Below are 20040 nucleotides of genomic sequence, written 5' to 3'. Positions count from 1 at the left end.
GCTTATTGTACTCCTCCCGGTCTAAGATCCTAAGAGTAATGGTCTTCCTGCACACACACACACACACACACACACAGGGATGAGATGAGGGCATGCATGTCAACAACACTGATGAAGTGGAGGAACGTGGGTTCGCGGCGGCGGCGACTGAATCGGGGCGCGATGACGACATGCCGACCCGACCCCGTCCTGACCTTTGCCGTCGCCGCCGTCCATCAGCGTGGGCTCGCCGATCTCGATGTAGAAGGTTTTGTTCTTCTCGTACTCCTCGTCGTCGATGACTTTCACATGGACGATTTTACTGGAGACGGGGAAGGAAGGAGAAAAAGAAGAAGGAGGAAGAAAAAGTGAGGAAAGTGCAGCAGGAAACAAAGAGGAAACAAGTTTGGAATTCCTAAAAAGTAAAAAGAAAACGTATTTTTAATGGACATTTATGTCCCTTTTGACTAAACAAACAACCTTGATGATGATATTTTGATTCAATATATTTATAGTTTCTTTTCAATTCAAACCTAATAATAATAGTAATCATGATAATAATAATAGTTTCTACATGAATGTTAAAGTTCAATGAGTTTATGTCTCTAACATCAAAACAAAGACTCTTTGACTGAATTTATATGATCCTCATGAAGTCATAGAAAATTAAAAAAAACTATTATGTTGAAATATTTACGACAACTAAACAAGTACTTTTTTTTTCCAATATTAATTTATTTTTTAATTCTCTAAATAACCTTTTGGCTTCAATTAAAAATATTTATTTTAATTGCTCCAGAAATGTAAGAACATTAAATATTGTAACGATAACAAAATGACTCACAATTAATTGAATCACTATTTTCTTTTATACAGTCGCTCAGATTTGATTGAGGATTCTCCTTTAACGTCGTTTATCTAACACTAGATGATAATTAAATTAAAAAAAAGTGGTTTAAACCACATTATTATGTGATTTTATTGAAACTATTATAAATTAGATAATTAGTGATAATTCCTGATGTAAAAACACCAAAAAATAAACATTAGAATCTTTCTGAGGGAAAAAATACATAAATAATATAATTATTTTAACGTGCCTTTCTTTCAAATTCTCACGGATGTTACAACCTAAAAATAATCTTCACGTATTTTGAATTCATTCTAGAATAAAATGTATATAAAATAAAATAATATATGACTAGATGAGCCCTTTTTTAATGTCATGACACACTTTTGTATATTATTTTTTACTCTGTGAGTCTCATCAGGCCACAACTATTTGTAAGTATTAATAAAACACACAAGTATTAATCATCGTCAGAGTAAGAAACATCACAGACAGGAGAAGAAGATCAGAAGAAGGCAGAGATTGTTTCAGCTGCTGAGGTAAGACCTTCACGACACCTTCAACAACACCTGCTGCTACACAGATCCTCGTCCAGAAACTGTTCTCCACCCACTAGACGAGCACGAGTTCAAACCTTCCTTCTGCAGCTGCAGCACTGGCTGCTCTGGATGTGGCGGAGAAGCTAATCTGTGAGGTCACGGGGCAATGGAGCGCGAAACAGTGCTGTATGTTTGTGAGACTCGTGTGCCAAGAGGCATGTATGCACGTGTGAAAGTTTGTGTTTATCGGTGTGTTCAGCTTTCAACAAAACACAACTTTTGATCCAAATCCACTGGAGGCAAGAGAGAAAACTCAGGGATGCAGGACTGGAACACAGAAAATCAAACTCATACAACCTGATGCCGTCACTGATGTAGGTCCTGATTAATGGTTAGTGAGTTTAATCATCTCATAACCAAATTATAGTCTCACAGAGTAACACTAGAGAGACTCACAGAGTAACACTACTGAGACTCACAGAGTAACACTACTGAGACTCACAGAGTAACACTACTGAGACTCACAGAGTAACACTACTGAGACTCACAGAGTAACACTACAGAGTCTCACAGAGTAACACTAGAGAGACTCACAGAGTAACACTACTGAGACTCACAGAGTAACACTACTGAGACTCACAGAGTAACACTACAGAGTCTCACAGAGTAACACTAGAGAGACTCACAGAGTAACACTACTGAGACTCACAGAGTAACACTAGAGAGACTCACAGAGTAACACTACTGAGACTCACAGAGTAACACTAGAGAGACTCACAGAGTAACACTAGAGAGACTCACAGAGTAACACTAGAGAGACTCACAGAGTAACACTAGAGAGACTCACAGAGTAACACTACTGAGACTCACAGAGTAACACTACTGAGACTCACAGAGTAACACTACGTAGACTCACAGAGTAACACTACTGAGACTCACAGAGTAACACTAGAGAGACTCACAGAGTAACACTACTGAGACTCACAGAGTAACACTACTGAGACTCACAGAGTAACACTACAGAGACTCACAGAGTAACACTACTGAGACTCACAGAGTAACACTATAGAGACTCACAGAGTAACACTACTGAGACTCACAGAGTAACACTAGAGAGACTCACAGAGTAACACTAGAGAGACTCACAGAGTAACACTACTGAGACTCACAGAGTAACACTAGAGAGACTCACAGAGTAACACTAGAGAGACTCACAGAGTAACACTAGAGAGACTCACAGAGTAACACTACTGAGACTCACAGAGTAACACTACGGAGACTCACAGAGTAACACTAGAGAGACTCACAGAGTAACACTACTGAGACTCACAGAGTAACACTAGAGAGACTCACAGAGTAACACTACTGAGACTCACAGAGTAACACTACGGAGACTCACAGAGTAACACTACTGAGACTCACAGAGTAACACTACGTAGACTCACAGAGTAACACTACTGAGACTCACAGAGTAACACTAGAGAGACTCACAGAGTAACACTACTGAGACTCACAGAGTAACACTACTGAGACTCACAGAGTAACACTACGTAGACTCACAGAGTAACACTACTGAGACTCACAGAGTAACACTAGAGAGACTCACAGAGTAACACTACTGAGACTCACAGAGTAACACTACTGAGACTCACAGAGTAACACTACAGAGACTCACAGAGTAACACTACTGAGACTCACAGAGTAACACTATAGAGACTCACAGAGTAACACTACTGAGACTCACAGAGTAACACTAGAGAGACTCACAGAGTAACACTAGAGAGACTCACAGAGTAACACTACTGAGACTCACAGAGTAACACTACTGAGACTCACAGAGTAACACTACTGAGACTCACAGAGTAACACTACAGAGACTCACAGAGTAACACTACTGAGACTCACAGAGTAACACTACTGAGACTCACAGAGTAACACTACTGAGACTCACAGAGTAACACTACAGAGACTCACAGAGTAACACTACTGAGACTCACAGAGTAACACTACTGAGACTCACAGAGTAACACTACAGAGACTCACAGAGTAACACTACTGAGACTCACAGAGTAACACTACGTAGACTCATAGAGTAACACAACGTAGACTCATAGAGTAACACTAAGGTGACTCACAGAGTAACACAACGAAGACTTAAATAGTAACACTACGTAGACTCATAGAGTAACACACCGTAGACTCATAGAGTAACACTAAGGTGACTCACAGAGTAACACAACGAAGACTTAAATAGTAACACTACGTAGACTCATAGAGTAACACATCGAAGACTTAAATAGTAACACTACGTAGACTCATAGAGTAACACATCGAAGACTTAAAGAGTAACACTACAGAGACTCACAGAGTAACACTACAGAGTCTCACAGAGTAACACTACAGAGACTCACAGAGTAACACTACGGAGACTCACAGAGTAACACTACAGAGACTCACAGAGTAACACTACAGAGACTCACAGAGTAACACTATAGAGACTCATAGAGTAACACAACGGAGACTTAAAGAGTAACACTACAGAGACTCACAGAGTAACACTACGTAGACTCATAGAGTAACACTAAGGTGACTCACAGAGTAACACAACGAAGACTTAAATAGTAACACTACGTAGACTCATAGAGTAACACTAAGGTGACTCACAGAGTAACACAACGAAGACTTAAATAGTAACACTACGTAGACTCATAGAGTAACACTAAGGTGACTCACAGAGTAACACAACGAAGACTTAAATAGTAACACTACGTAGACTCATAGAGTAACACATCGAAGACTTAAAGAGTAACACTACGTAGACTCATAGAGTAACACATCGAAGACTTAAAGAGTAACACTACGTAGACTCATAGAGTAACACATCGAAGACTTAAATAGTAACACTACGTAGACTCATAGAGTAACACATCGAAGACTTAAAGAGTAACACTACGTAGACTCATAGAGTAACACATCGAAGACTTAAAGAGTAACACTACGGAGACTCACAGAGTATCAATACTAGACTCACACAGCCTAACGGTGAAGCTATGTATCTTCCCAACATTATTTAGGGTGTTCAGCACACTGTACCACATCAGCAAGTACAACCATAATTAACTCATGTCTTTAAAAGATGAAAGTTGATTTTTGATAGAAATTAAAAGACAAGGTAAGTAATTTGATGGACCGGAATTGGCCCCCGTGCCATGAGAGGACCATCCCTCCTCAGCCGAGTCCTCCTGTCATGATATGCAGGGACGTCACAGGTTCATCTTTTCGCTGCAGATCACAAACACGGTCGAGATGATTCGAATCCGAAAAAGAAAAACACGCTGAAGTCGTTACACAACGAGGTTTCGTCGGAGAGCCAGCAGATGGAGAGCAGCTTTCAGCTCCTGGCTGCATGACGCTGAACCCAGGCCTCCACGACTGCAGCGCAGCGTTGCGTGCTGAAGGTGGAGCCCTCGAGCAAGTCAGGCACTTAACCTTGCCGGTCGGCGGAGAAGGGCGTCGCTCAAACACTCCCAAAGGGAGAGCATTACGACTCCTACTATAATTAGTGGGATCGCTGCCGGGGCCCGAGTCAGTTCTGCACAACATGTCTGACGCACCAGGATCCAGGGGGTCCGTGGTTTGATGTCTGTTTTGCTGACGTGACTAAAAAATGATAATTCACAGTAAATCAAAGTGATATTGGTTTTCCTTCGTAACGTGGTGGTGGAGAAGATGCCAACATTATTTGGCAAGTATTATACATCAGTGCTTCGGTGTCATGATCCTATTTTTTAAATTATTGATTGATTTTTAATTGATTTTTGTTTCCGCTTTGGTTCACGGAATTACACAAAGGTTTGCGAAAAGGGAAACAGGTCTGTAGAGACTGGTCTTCAAAGTTGTACAGTTGCCTGCGAGACTAACGGTTTTTCACCGGCGCTGGATTGTCTGATTCTGTACCAAAGGGTGGCGCTCTCTAGATTTGCTCAGTCTTTTGGATTTTTCCGTTTAGTTTTTTTTTTTACTTTTTATCCTCAGTGCTTGTGTCGACTGTGACCTGTTTTTTTTTAAATTTTAAATTGTCTATTTGGATGATGCTTGACATCGTTATCACTTTAATGACTTACTTTACCACTTTGAACATTTATTTTGTCAATATTTCGTGGTTGCGTTTGATAAAAAGTTGGTCATAAATTTTGAATATTATTAAAGGCCTTGAAATTAACAAATTTACCATTTACTGTTTTTAAAATGTATTTCTATAAATGGTCTATTAGTCATTCAATTTATTCCGATTAAAAAAAAGTAGTCAAGACTTCACCTTTTTCAACTATCTTTGATGCAACACTCCTCCCATGATGTAACACTAATTGACTCAGGGACTCATTCGTTCCTCGTGCTATTAGACTTTTTAATTCTGAGTTTGGTGGCAGGAGCAGAATGAAAGGATGATGTTATTCTATGTTAATCTTTGTATACTTTTCTTTGTGTTATTTCCTTTGATCTACTCTTTTTATATTTGAACTTTGTTATCTTTTGCATTTTGTTCTTTTGTTTAAACTTTGTTCTTGTTTTAGTTTTAATGAAACTGTCGTCTGCAGTGAACTGAAAACCTTGTTTTGTTCATTTTTAATAAAAACGTATCTAATCTAATCCAACCCTTGTGTTATCTCAGGGTCAAGGTGACCCAGAGGCATGAATACAAATGTCTTTGTGGTATCCTTTGCGTTGTCTCTGGATCAAGGTCAACGACCTCCCTGGCTTCCATTAATACATATGCAATGGTGGAGGTCGTTCACCTTGACCCAGAGACAACGCAAGGGATACCACAAACACATTTGTTTTCAGGCCTTGTGATAGTAAGTAAGTAAGGTAATAAGTCGTTTGTATTTGTATAGCGCTTTTCCAGACCAGGGTCACAAAGCGCTTAAACGATCAAAACAATATTCAAAAACTAAACTTTAAAGATCAAGATAATACTGAGAACAACACAGGAGTTCCAGAAAATCAAGGAAAAGCCTGAACAAATAAAAACGTCTTAAGATGTAGAGCATGTATTTTCAGTTCAAACTTCTAGTGTAATTCAAATGATATCTGAGAAACTCTCCAATATTGTTTCTTAAAAAGTAGTTTTCAGTGAAAAGAGCAGTCGTACTAGTATATTCACAGTAGCATGCATGGAGGATACGCTCACACTCTGGCAGAGACGGAGGGAGTTTTGGGGAAGTCGTGGAACGGTGACTCCTTTATTGAAGCTGGCGGGCATCAGGATGACCATGTCTGCTGGCAAACACACTTTTTTCCTGCTCTCATTAAACACGCTGATATTCACACAATTGATGATCACGCACATGTGCACTTGTCCAGCCTTTTGTCGTCATGGCGACACAGTGTTTGAGTGACTCACACGGGTGGGGGAGATTGTTTCCAGACCTGTGTGCGTTTGTGTGTGCGTTTCTTATGAGTGTGTTTGAGAAAACGTGTGTTCATCTTTGAGATTTCACAGTTGTCTGCGTCGTTTGCGATAAGTTGTGCGTCCGTGCGATACGTTTCCTCGCACAAAAATGTTGTCGGCGAAAGGTAACAATTGTGTGCGACCGTCAACGAGTGTGTTGTTCCGCAGATACTCGTCAGTATCATAAAGAACTCACAACATATTTCTGAGAAGCGTCTGCAGAAGGTCAGAAGACACATGTGGACTCTCACCTACATGACAACGTTTGTCAACGTGTCACACTCGTTCACGCCAAACAGCTGCCGGAATTTAAACACAGACACACACACACACGGAGTCGACCTTTGACCCCAGGGACATGTGTGTACGTCTGTGTGTCCGGATTCATGTCTTCTGTCGGATTCTTTTACCAATAAAGACGAAAGGAAAAAAACAAAAACATCAGAGTAGCTGAGACTAATGTCTCCATCACAGACTCAGACCCAACGGTACCATTTCCAGTCAATAAAGACTTAAACTTGATGGATTAAATCCCTCAGGAAATTATGTGTCATATTCAAAAGCATCTTTTACTGACAGAAAATAATGAAATCTCATACAATCCATTCATTTTCTGAGGAAAGACAGTTAAAACTGGTTTGATATTTTGTGACTAGTAGGATTATAGACAATATTTTAAGACAAGGATCCTCTTATTTGGCTTTTATTTTATTTATTTTTTTCAAGTTGATCCATGATGTGACGAACATGTATTTATGGTGAACTTTGAAGGTTTGCAAAAATTCTAAATTTGATTTTTAAAAAGCCAAATGAACACGGGACTAGTCAAAAATGTTAAAATCACCATCTTTCCAGACACCATTTTCGTAAATGGTTATTTTTTTCAGAGCCAAACAAATTCCTGATGAACACAGTAATTTTATTTGGTGGTGTTATTTTATTTGAAAGTAAAGTGCTAAACACTAGGGGTTTGAGGAAATATTGATAAACCAATGTATCAACATTTCTTTCTCACTACACTGTATCGATATTCAACAGCACTGTAACTAGTTTTATTTTTCCAGAAACATTTATTTCAAATCATATTTCATTTCTATTGCAGTTGTTTTATAGTTTATACTTAGTTAGTAAGTTAGATTAGTTAGATAGACTTTATTAATTCCTCTGGAGATCTACTTCTGGAAATTGGGATTCCAGTTCAAGGCATGTTTTATAAAAACAAGAACAAAGTACAAGGGATGACAAAGTGCAAATATAAAGAACGTGGATCAAAAATGTAATAAACAATATAATATTATAATATAATATAATGATAATTAAAGACAATTTACATAAAGTGTGTTTGGAGTAAAATATTTTGATTCCTAATTTACAAATTACATGAAAATATTTACGAAATTTGTCCATTTTTGTTGCAATAAAACTTCTGGATGTAGATGGAAGCTCAAGTAACAATGAGATCCCGGCAATGACTGAGGACGAGAGGATACAGTCGACTCCATCAGCTTCTAAAGCTGTTGTTTGTACACGTATATCTATATAAATAAATATATAAATTGAGTGCTATAAGGCGCCTTAATGACTCACGCTCGTCTTTTGAAGTGATTAGTGTAAGCGAGCTCCACCAGGGGCTCACCACTGTTGCCGCAGCAACGTGCCATAGCAACACGTTTGGACTGGAAAACCAAGAGTTTGGGAAGCAGTGATTTATTTAAGGTTTCAGGGGAAAGTTCTGCCGGCTGGTGCGTGATCGAGTGTGTGGGTTTGAGAAAGTATGTTGAGAGTGTTTTAAGTATGTGTGTTAGTTGATACTTAGAGAAGATGAAAAAAGAAAGTCACATTTTAGTGACTTATGTCTCGATTCACTGGAAAATGATGCGCAATAGTTCATTTCAACCATGGAGTTCTCCAGTTATTTTTTACTTTGATGGAAGAATTTTATATAAAAAAAACATTTTACAAAAGTCAAGAATTCTGTTGATAGATTGGAAATGTTTGAATCATAAATAATGTGTCTGTTATTCTTACTTTCAAAATTAAAACAATTATTTTGACCAAATGAATACTTAAGAACTTAAGTAAAGAGATGCATCTAGTCAACCTAGTAATAAAGCATGGTTTCACAGTATATATACATACAATAAAAACACAACATAATAATCATAGAGCAGTGGTGGATAACAAAATGTCCTCAGGGGCCACGTTTTATACAGTGGCTGTTATGAGGGGCCATCAAGACAAAATAAGTAGCTTAAGGTATAAAATCAAGAAACAAAATCGAGCAAAATATGCAAACATTATTATTTTAATGTAATTCATGTAACATTTTTTTTCTAATCTCATATAAAAGTACTTTTTTCTTAAAGATATTTTTTGTCCCTTGTTTTAGGGACAATAAATACTCACAGATAAGACATTAGCGCTGGACAAAAGTCCTAAAAGAAGAACCCTTTACTCATATTGACAGACCAGTTACGGAAATATATTGAAAATACAATCGTTATTTCTACATGATATTTGCTGTGACACTTGTCAATGTCTGTCACGTCTCATTTTCTAACTTGGAAAGAATATGTCTTTGTTGTAAAAGCAGTGAATTCCAATAAACAAAAAAAAACATCTCTTTAAATGTTCTTTAAAGTAAAAGTTTTCTTTTTTCAGTCCAAGGAAAACTGATCTAAACCTCAAACCATTCACGGATCTAAGCGCCACCAAAGCTGCTCAGAACATGACGAACAACAACAACTGTGTGCGTGAAGCAACAACTGGAGGGAAGATAACACAGACCATCATCTGTGATTTCATTTGTGTCGTTTACATCGACGGGACGAAGCTAATAACGTTGTCGGCCGTTGAAGAAAAGCCACAACATTAAACTGACACCATCAGCCCGGCCAGTGTTAACAAGCAGCAGCATGTTGACTAATACACATAATCCAGATTTTATGGTGACTAATGGGGACACTTGCTTGTGGTGAAGACACACACACACACACACACACACACACACACACACACACACACACACACACACACACACACACACTGACGCTGGTGTTTATTTCATAATTACTCTCTTTCCATTTTCATCTTTTAACTGTTTGACTGATTCTTCTTCTAATTACTGCTTGTTTACTTTGATCTAGAAATGTGGTTCTGCCTGATAGTTTGATTTTCAATGGATAAACCACTTTATTTATTTTTCGTTTTTTCTCCAAAAAAACACGAGACCAGGACTCACCCGACCGGAGTACCTGGAGACTATTGCTGTGTCTCAAATCACACGCTTCTCTGCATTCATGGATTTTTAGTAGGACTTTTTTTTAACCTTTTCTATACAAACTTTTCCAAGTACTTGACCTAAATTATGACATTAAACACTTTTTAAACACGATTCTCCAGGTCGTGGTTGACTCTTCATTTCGCTGAGGAACGACTCAAGTGTTGCAGCTGAGAAGAAAACAATCCATCCGTCCATCCACGCGGCAGAGGTCGAGACGGTTCGTACATTAAAGGTCGTTCTTATACTTTCTCCGTCTCCTCTCGCGCTCAGTCTGCAGGAATACATTAACGGCCACCATTTCACTTGAAAGCACTCTCGGCTCTCTTCTCCGTCGCCTCCGTCGTGGCGTCAGCGTGTTTGTGTGTGTGATGTGTGTGTGTGTGTGTCGGTAGTTAAACGATTGTGTGTTTGTGGGTCTTGGCTTTTACTCCCTCCATCTGTGATCACACACTCCATCAGCCCGTGAGTGTGTGAGTGTGTGTGACGGGAGGTGAGTCCGTGGTTACAAACTAGCGACAGTTTGCTTTCAAACTTGCCACGACAAGGAAGTTATTTTGATTCACGGTGTTGGATTCACTTTAGAAAAGATATATCTTTATTTAATAAAACCTTTTGATTTAGGGCCTAATCTCACAGTGTAGACTTTTAGTATCGTTTATAATGACCTGATGATTTAGTCAGGAAAACTTTTCTGGATCTTTTTAGCCTACAATATAATAATAATTGATTTAATAAACTGCATAAAGACCTTGTTTTTGAATGTGTTTAAGTCTAAATGTTTGTGTTTAAACCTCAACATCTCTCAGCTTTCGATAGATCATCAGAACATTTTGTCAAAAACCTCGATATCCTCTATATTCAAGTCTTCCAAGTCTTTACTTCATTTAATATTTGATGGAAGGAGACTTGAAACTTTGTCATGGTTTCTATAGACGTCTCTAGTGACAAAATCTGTCTCGCATTTTGACACCGATGTTCCAAAGTTCCCTGACGAACGAGACATATGCGACGAATGGAGATATATAAAAAAAAACAAGCTATACTTTCTGATTTTAAAAGTTCAAAACAGCTCTTGTGAAACGATGCCGTATGGAATGCCTCCCAAACACGAACAACAACCATCACCTACACAACCACCACAAACAAAACCCCTGGTGTCGCACCAAAAAAGGACTTGAGCAGCGCCGAGGTCCTCGCACACAGAAACTAATATGTGTGTTTTCAATCAGATTTACAAGCTGGACAGTGACATTTCCTCCAGCTTTCTGTACGTGTGGGACGGCGAGAGGGAGTCCCGAGGAGTTTCCAAACTCCTTTTTTGGTAAAGCAGATAGAAAAGAAGGGAGTGAGAAGGACCGTAGAAAGAGATGGAAGACAAGAAACTCCCTGTTGGAAGATGGAAGGTTGTTGTGATAACAAGCAGGGATGGTTGGGAACGCACGCGCTCAGATTAGCCTCTGTTTAGGTCTTTATCAGGCGCTTTAAATAGTGCTTGTCCAATAAAGACGAAGGTCTCCATAAGCACAATATGGATGGTTTCTGCTCAACATCAGAGCGACGGTGCCAACATGAACTTCTCAAGCCTCAGTACACAAATGGACACAAGTTTATTTTCTCTTTATAAATCCATAAACCAACACTTTAAGAAGTTCCAGATCACAACTGTGTTACGAGTCCATTAAGGCGTCACGCAGTTTTTTGTCTAAGAGCGAGGGTTGTGTCATTGATATTCTGCAGCCCGTCAGTTGATGACCGAGTTAGTATGAGGGAATTTCACAATAACAAGTAATAAAGATTATCACCAGTGACGTGTTGGTGATTCCTCATAGATGTGATTAGATAGACTTTATTTTATCAGCTGATGAGGTATCATGATACAAGGTCTTTGTTAGGGAAGGCCACTAGATGGTAGTGAAGGTCTGATGAAGCGTCATGAAACAGTGTCATTATCTTCAGAGTCCACTAGATGGTAGTGATGTGTTGATGAAGCTTCATGAAACAGTGTCATTATCTTCAGAGTCCACTAGATGGTAGTGATGTGTTGATGAAGCTTCATGAAACAGTGTCATTATCTTCAGAGTCCACTAGATGGTAGTGATGTGTTGATGAAGCTTCATGAAACAGTGTCATTATCTTCAGAGTCCACTAGATGGTAGTGATGTGTTGATGAAGCTTCATGAAACAGTGTCATTATCTTCAGAGTCCACTAGATGGTAGTGATGTGTTGATGAAGCTTCATGAAACAGTGTCAGTATCTTCAGAGTCCACTAGATGGTAGTGATGTGTTGATGAAGCTTCATGAAACAGTGTCATTATCTTCAGAGTCCACTAGATGGTAGTGATGTGTTGATGAAGCTTCATGAAACAGTGTCATTATCTTCAGAGTCCACTAGATGGTAGTGATGTGTTGATTTAGCTTCATGAAACAGTGTCATTATCTTCAGAGTCCACTAGATGGTAGTGATGTGTTGATGAAGCTTCATGAAACAGTGTCATTATCTTCAGAGTCCACTAGATGGTAGTGATGTGTTGATGAAGCTTCATGAAACAGTGTCATTATCTTCAGAGTCCACTAGATGGTAGTGATGTGTTGATGAAGCTTCATGAAACAGTGTCATTATCTTCAGAGTCCACTAGATGGTAGTGATGTGTTGATGAAGCTTCATGAAACAGTGTCATTATCTTCAGAGTCCACTAGATGGTAGTGATGTGTTGATGAAGCTTCATGAAACAGTGTCATTATCTTCAGAGTCCACTAGATGGTAGTGATGTGTAGATGAAGCTTCATGAAACAGTGTCATTATCTTCAGAGTCCACTAGATGGTAGTGATTTTTGGTTTTGACCTCTGAACAACATGACAATGTTTCATGAAGCTTCATCAACAAATCACTACTAAATGGCACTCTTTGCTTTGTAATATTAACCTTTGATTTACTAATTCAATGAAACCTGACATTATTTTAAAACTCAGATCGCCATCTAGTTGCCATTCAATATACGACACTGTATCATGATACCTTATCAGCTGTTTCATGAGGCCTCATCAACCCGTGACTAATTATCACTAAATCAACTGTTCTAATGAAACATCATTTTTAAAGTGATGGCGCCACCTACTGACCTCTGAACAACATGACACTTTTTCATGAAGCTTCATCAACACATCACTAGTGTTTTTGTTTCTTTTGAAAATTTTGATAAAAAGTTAATAAAAGGAAATTTGTAAAACAATCCAATCTGGGAGCTTTACATATTTTGAAAGGTAAGTAAGTAAGTAAGTCATTTATATTCTTAGATTGTATTCTAAAATAGAAACTGGAAGTTAAGTATCAGCGTCACCATGCTAATGTTGAACCAATAACTTTTCAAGAATGGTATAGTTTGGAGAATACTTAAGCCTGAGGGCCCTGTGGGACCCTAAGTATATTATAAAACAAACAGGATATCCCCAAGGATCATGAAGGAAAGTGGATTAGCTTATTCTCGAGGCTAATTCCTGAACTCGAGGTTAAACTTCAACGAATGAGACAACACTCAAAATGATGTCACTGTTGGCCCAATAACAAGTTTTCACGTTTGCTTCTTCGCTACAAGATGTTCGGTGACTGACGACTCCAGGCTACAGAGAAACACACTTGGCCATCGCGACACTCACAACAATTATTTTAGTGTTTTCTTTTCGAAGCCGTTTCCTCGAGGGAATTCTTGGCAGCCTCTTAAATCTATCAAGAAGTAGCATCACAAAGGAGCCGCAACAACAATAGCTTGTCAGATGTCTTTCCACGGCAACATACGGAATTAGACCAGTGAAAAGCAGGAAACGCAGCCATGAATCAAGTCGGACCACACAAAGGACGGCGAGGGAAAAGGCGAATGGCAGCGAAACTCACAGAGCTGGCAAGCCTACAATAAACCTCACTGTCTCTTTGCCGCCAGCTCGCTCTTTAGCTTTTTTCCTTCACAAGACTTTAAGAGCGAAAGAAAAAAAACTTTTCTGTTCTTTCTCTTTCCTGATATTGACCTTTTCTCTCCATCGACCGATTCTTTGGGATCTCGACCTCCTTCCTCCGCTTGTTGTCGGAGTGAGTGCAACCGTTCCTGTTGGAAACTTGACAACACTTTTCTCCAATTGAAACAAGTTATTAAGTTGTGTTTCATTGTGTTATTACTGTTGTTGTGTTTTTTTTGTGGTCAAATGAGTGTTTTCTCGAGATATTTACGTCGGTATCTGCTCCGAAGACGCGTCATCAGTGACGTAGCTTCAGTTTAGCTTCAGTTTAGCTTCAGTTTAGTTTGAGTTTAGCTTGAGTTTATCTTCAGTTTAGCATCAGTTTTGCTTCAGTTTAGCTTGAGTTTAGCTTGAGTTTAACATCAGTTTAGCTTCAGTTTAGCTTCAGTTTAGCATCAGTTTAGCTTCAGTTTAGTTTCAGTTTAGCTTCAGTTTAGCTTGAGTTTAGCTTGAGTTTATCTTCAGTTTAGCATCAGTTTTGCTTCAGTTTAGCTTCAGTTTGGCTTGAGTTTAACATCAGTTTAGCTTCAGTTTAGCTTCAGTTTAGCTTCAGTTTAGCTTCAGTTTAGCTTCAGTTTAGTTTCAGTTTAGCTTCAGTTTAGCTTCAGTTTAGCTTCAGTTTAGTTTCAGTTTAGCTTCAGTTTAGCTTCAGTTTAGCTTAAGTTTAGCTTCATCTACGTCACTAAGATGGAGGACGTTGAGGGTGGAAAGTGTCCATCGATCCACACTCAATTTTCTGGCCGCACAAATACAACATTGGCCTTTTCATTGAGTGACAGTTCCCCCGAGTGTTCCATAAGGAGAATACTAATGGAGATTTGTCGATGGATTGATTTCTAATGGTGAGGACGTCCTCAAAGGATCGTCACTCGTCCGGGGGTTTCTAACCTTCTGGTCTCACGGTTAACCTCTGGCGTCGATCCAAGAACGAGGAACGATCGACGGTACCGACTTGTTGAAACCAAGTATTCAAACATAACTGAGGAACATCATCGCTTCTTCTCCTCCGTCTTCATCTGAAAAGTAGTGCACTTATTTTTGGAACACTCAATTTCATTGTGTCGCCGACTCAGAGCAAGTTTCCACGTTGCAAAGAAAGAGGGTCAGGTAGTTGCTACGGCAACATGCAGCTAAAGAGGCCCAGATTTAAGATCCGTGTTTCTGAGACAGATTTCAAGGTTCTGAGGCCAGTTTCTCCACAACGAGTCCACATGTCCCCGAGGGCCCGGAACCTCAGATCTGATGAAGACGCAGCATTCAAGGATTTTGTTGCTGGATCCATACGGGATGAACTGATGATGATCGGTTGTTCCTGACGAACGTTTCATGATCTGACTCTTTTATTTAAAGAAAATAAAAGTGCATTAGTATCGATGGTGAGCACGAACTATTGTCTTTTTTACCTCTGCCAAGTGTGAGAGGCTCAGACTGTAAATCTAATAACTTATGACTAATGAGATCAACAATGTTGGTTGACCCCCCCCCCCCCCCCCACACACACACACCCCTCCCACCAGAAGATGGCGATAATGACATTCTTCTAGTTCCTAACATGGCTGCCAAGTTCATGGACTCTCCCGTTCCCAAGGTTTGGCCAAACAAAGAACCACTTTCCAGGAAACTTTGAATACATTTGACCCTTCAGGAGGTCAATCAATTGAGCTGCTACTTTTTCACATTCTAGGTTCAAAGTTCACGAGGATGAACGAGCAGATTGTTGGAGACGTAAACGACAAACTGTGGTGTTTGCTGGTGCGACTCTCGCACAATAAAGACTGCAAGGGTTTGACCTTTGCTTTTACTCTTCCTTCTACATATCACTCTGTGAGTCAAACTCCAAGCATCTTCAGTATTTGTTCTCCAGATACAATCGATCAAAGTTTCTTTCCCTGCGGACGTCACTTTCCATCTGGCTCCGATAACAAGGTTCTAAACTTAGTGCGTGGAGGAGATTGTTGTGCGGTCAGGGATCCGTTCAGGACGAAACTATGACTGGGATGTCGTCGCCGCGGTAACGACATCAGACCAGGTGAGAAGTTTTTTCCTCGCGAGGGGAAGAGACGACCTGCCAGGAACTCAAGTTAGACCACAGAGGAATCCGTCCGACCTTCCTGTCCGACCACATACATGTGCACGGTTTACAGTACTACGGATCTACGCTGATATATGATACATCAAACATGTTGTCGGCTGACGTTTTATTATTATTTTATTATTCAATTGAACTTATCTGTCTTCTGCTCGCACGGATGTAAGGACCAGCTGTTACAGCCGAGAACTACGATGAGTGGCAGGAAAACACAATTAGTCTTGTAATGAGTAAATGTGAGCTTTTCCCAGAGAGTAAATCCGTGGATATAATTGGCTCCTCGGAGAAAGTACTTCAAACTCTCTGTATCACCGAGTACGAGTCTTATTGTGATATTGTCTTTCTAACGTCAATTTTCCTGAGGCGGAAATCTCGTTCTTATTGTTAATATCGTCGACCTCGTTCCTGATCTTATCATAAAAATAACCAATACCAACATTAACATGGATCTATTGAGATTTGAAGCGATTGCACGGCCATGAGTGCAAAACAGTGTTGCCATAGTTACTGTGAAAAAGTAATCTGATTACTCATTTATTAAGTTACTGTGTTACTTTACTGATTACTTGAATTTGGTAAACAACAATTGCTTATAAAGTGGTTTTGGTTTATTTAGCAGCTAAAGCACTTTAAACTAAGATACACATTCACCCGTTCACGCACACAATCACTGGTGGGAGTAGGCTGCGACGCAGCGCACCAGCTCAACCATCAGGAGCGATCAAGGTAGAGAGTCTTGCTCAAGGACAAAACGACAACTGGTTGTATTAGAACTATTATTATATTAGTGCGACAGCAACAGTGTGTATAAAGTGGAACTTAAATTCAAATTTTTAAAAAGAAATTTTTACATTTTTGTGAAAAATAAAATGTCAAAGTACAAGGACAGTGTCTACAAACATTACAACAGAAATAGTCATGAAGACTATGAATAAATCTAGTATTTCTGGACTTCACACGACATGATTATTTTTTAATTGAAAAAGACGCATTAAACTATTTAAATTCAATTGACAAAACATTTATTTTCATGGATTATTTCATGGCTGAACTACCCATGACAAAGAAATGAAGTTGTGTGTGTGTACAAGATAACCAGGTTCAATATTGCATGAAGATATATCTGTACACTGAGGAAAATTTGAAAAACAACACATGCCGCACGTCGAGCCTCTGAGGAAACGTTTGACAACAACAACCGGCCGAGTCAGGATCAGATCGAGGGGAAAAATTCACGATTTGTCTCTTGAACATGAACGAGCAGGAAGTCTGGGGTCGAAAAATCACAGCATTGACAGTGTTTTCTCTTTGATTCTATTCTCTGTCTTGACTTCACAGGGGAAACTCAATTTCCTGTCTTCTGTATGTCATCGCACTTTTGTGTTTTATCCACCGGCTTGGGAAGGAAATCGTGTCTGATCTTATTGGGTTTAATGGGATTCAATGAAAGAAAGGAAACAGAATAGAAAAGGACCATCAGTGTGTATCGCTGCTATTGGACCCATTATACCAATTATTCCAGATTAGCATATATATGTATATATATATGTATATATATATATATATATATATATATATATATATATATATATATATATATATATATATATACATATATACACTGTACCCTTGTAGACACTGTAAATATTTTAACTTTTCGAGAAATAGTGGTTCAAAGCCATGTTATAGAGAGCGCCATCTAGTGGGCTCAGAAAATAGCGACTGCTTCATGAACCTTCATCCCTAGAATCTGATGAGATCTTCAGAGTTCAGTCAGTGAAAAGCTCTGTTTAAAAGGAACCTGATATTTAATTAAAACATTCCAAACTCAAGATTATATAGAGAAGACTATTATCTATCGGTCTATAAAATAATAAATAATAACAAAACTATTTGAATATCTGATGACATATTTTAAGATATTAAGTGGTATGAAGCTTCATGAAGCAGTGTCATGTTGTTCAGAGGTCAGTAGGTGGCGCCGTCACGTTTAAATGTGTCCTATATAGCTTATATTTCACTTTTTTATTGTTTTATTCCTCATTGAATAGATAATGAATGAGTAGTTCTTGTCTAACTCAAGGTTCATTAAATAAACCATACGTCAGTAAATTAATACTTCAATTAAATATTTAGCCCCTGTTAACACCTTTCTCTGGGTTCAAAGAGGTCAGGAATGAAACATTGATTTACTGTTGCCTCTTGACTTAAATCACCCCTGTGTGTGTGTGTGTGTGTGTGTGTGTGTGTGTGTGTGTGTGTGAGAGAGTCTTCAGCCATGCATCACTGTTGCTTCAAAGTGCTAACTCAGCACATGATTCTGGACAAAGATGCTCAATAAAAAAACAGAGTGAGAATTCTCTTTGGCTAAATGTCAGCAGCGACTCGCACATCGTCCGTCCGTCACCTTCACTAACTCAAGTATTGATCCTGCAGACTTGTTTACGGCCCATTGATGGAAGCGGCCTGATCACAGCGAACCATCAGGTGGAGATGATGGGGGAAAAAATGGCAAAAAAAAGCTATGATGGGAAATTAAGAGAATACGGCATTTCAAGAAAATTAAAATCACCATTTTTTAATCTAGTGCTTCAAAAGTACAGTATGTTTAATTACTAGAAATATTTTGGTAAACAATTGATTCCTATGATTTTTTTTATTCTTAACACTTGAATTTAAATCTCTTCTGAACTGGCTTTTATTTTCTCAGACACTATTAATTTGTATTTGTTTTACTTTCTTTTATTTCTTACTTATTAATATTTGTTTAAGTATATACTTTATTATGTTTTCTTGTCGTATATAGTTTTACTTTACTTTACTTTGAAACATCATTATTTTTTAATCAAAATACTTTAATTCCTGGCTTTAATTTTTATCACATTTGTTCATACTTTATTTTTTTTACTAACCTCTTATTTATATGTACTCTATCTACCATCTATATTTAGATAGAAGGTACAGCAAGTTTGATAAACGCAAGAACAAGAACAAAGTGCAAATAAAAAGAGAAAAGTGCAAAGACACAAAAAAGTGCAAAAATAAACAGCATTGAAGTACTTTTTGTTACTTTTGTAGAATTTATATACATTTAAAATAATGACTATTATTATTTTTTAACCTAAATACTTGTTTCATTTCTTCATTACTGGCTTATATTTTCTTGTATACTGTGTTTTTAAATTTCCTTTACTTGCAAGCTTTATATTTATATTTATTCATTTACATATTTCTAACAAAATAATACTTTTATTCCCTTTTCTTGTTACATTTTTTTAAAAAACTTTTTTATTATTTATACATTTTCATTGTTATTATCTTTAATTCTTTGCTGACACCTGTCAATCACCCAAACAGACGGGTCACGGCACCACACACATTTTAAGTTTGCGACATACTTAAAGATGAACCGTTTTATTCTAATGAATAGATCTTGAGAACACAGAGTCGTAGCTTCTAAATAAAGACCTGGACGAGGTGGTGATCCTTCTCTCGGGCAGAGGATGAAGGGGGCGGAGACTGTAGTCGCCTCTTTATAGACTAACAAAGTCACTGGAAATAGGACGACCACGGTCATGAAACCCCAGCAACAAGTGTGTTGAAGAGGTGTGTGTGTGTGTGTGTGTGTACCTGCATGTGTGCGTTCATGTAAGAAATAGCCGCTTCTCTACAACTGCTGATAACACCAAGACCTATTTTTCGAAACACTGCGCAGCAAAGAGGATTTTCTCTCGCAAATGAACATCTGCGGGAGACGGTCGACGTGTCGATACCAAGGTATTAGTTGTGTAACCAAGCACAGAGTTGAGCAAATACAGGAAATGAGGATATGCAGAAA

At 38.6% G+C, this 20040-nt stretch overlaps 1 protein-coding gene across 2 annotated transcripts in view; it reads right to left on the bottom strand.

Annotated features, from left to right (window-relative positions):
* Nucleotides 1–20040, bottom strand: part of slc8a1b (solute carrier family 8 member 1b) — a 141877-nt gene that overhangs the window by 52928 nt on the left and 68909 nt on the right. Inside the window, exon 5 of one of the 2 annotated variants that reach the window (XM_087803291.1) lies at nt 195–301. In XM_087803291.1, the coding sequence (XP_087659417.1) occupies nt 195–301 (107 nt within the window). Of the gene's footprint in view, nt 48–194; nt 302–20040 lie in introns of both variants that reach the window. The other variant, XM_087803290.1, reaches the window with a different exon arrangement.

Source organism: Callionymus lyra, chromosome 11 (assembly GCF_982586985.1).
Source record: "Callionymus lyra chromosome 11, fCalLyr1.hap1.1, whole genome shotgun sequence".
Classification (NCBI taxonomy): Eukaryota; Metazoa; Chordata; class Actinopteri; order Syngnathiformes; family Callionymidae; genus Callionymus; species Callionymus lyra.
Note: the sequence above shows the minus strand (reverse complement) of the source record. Positions and strands in the feature narration are given on the sequence as shown.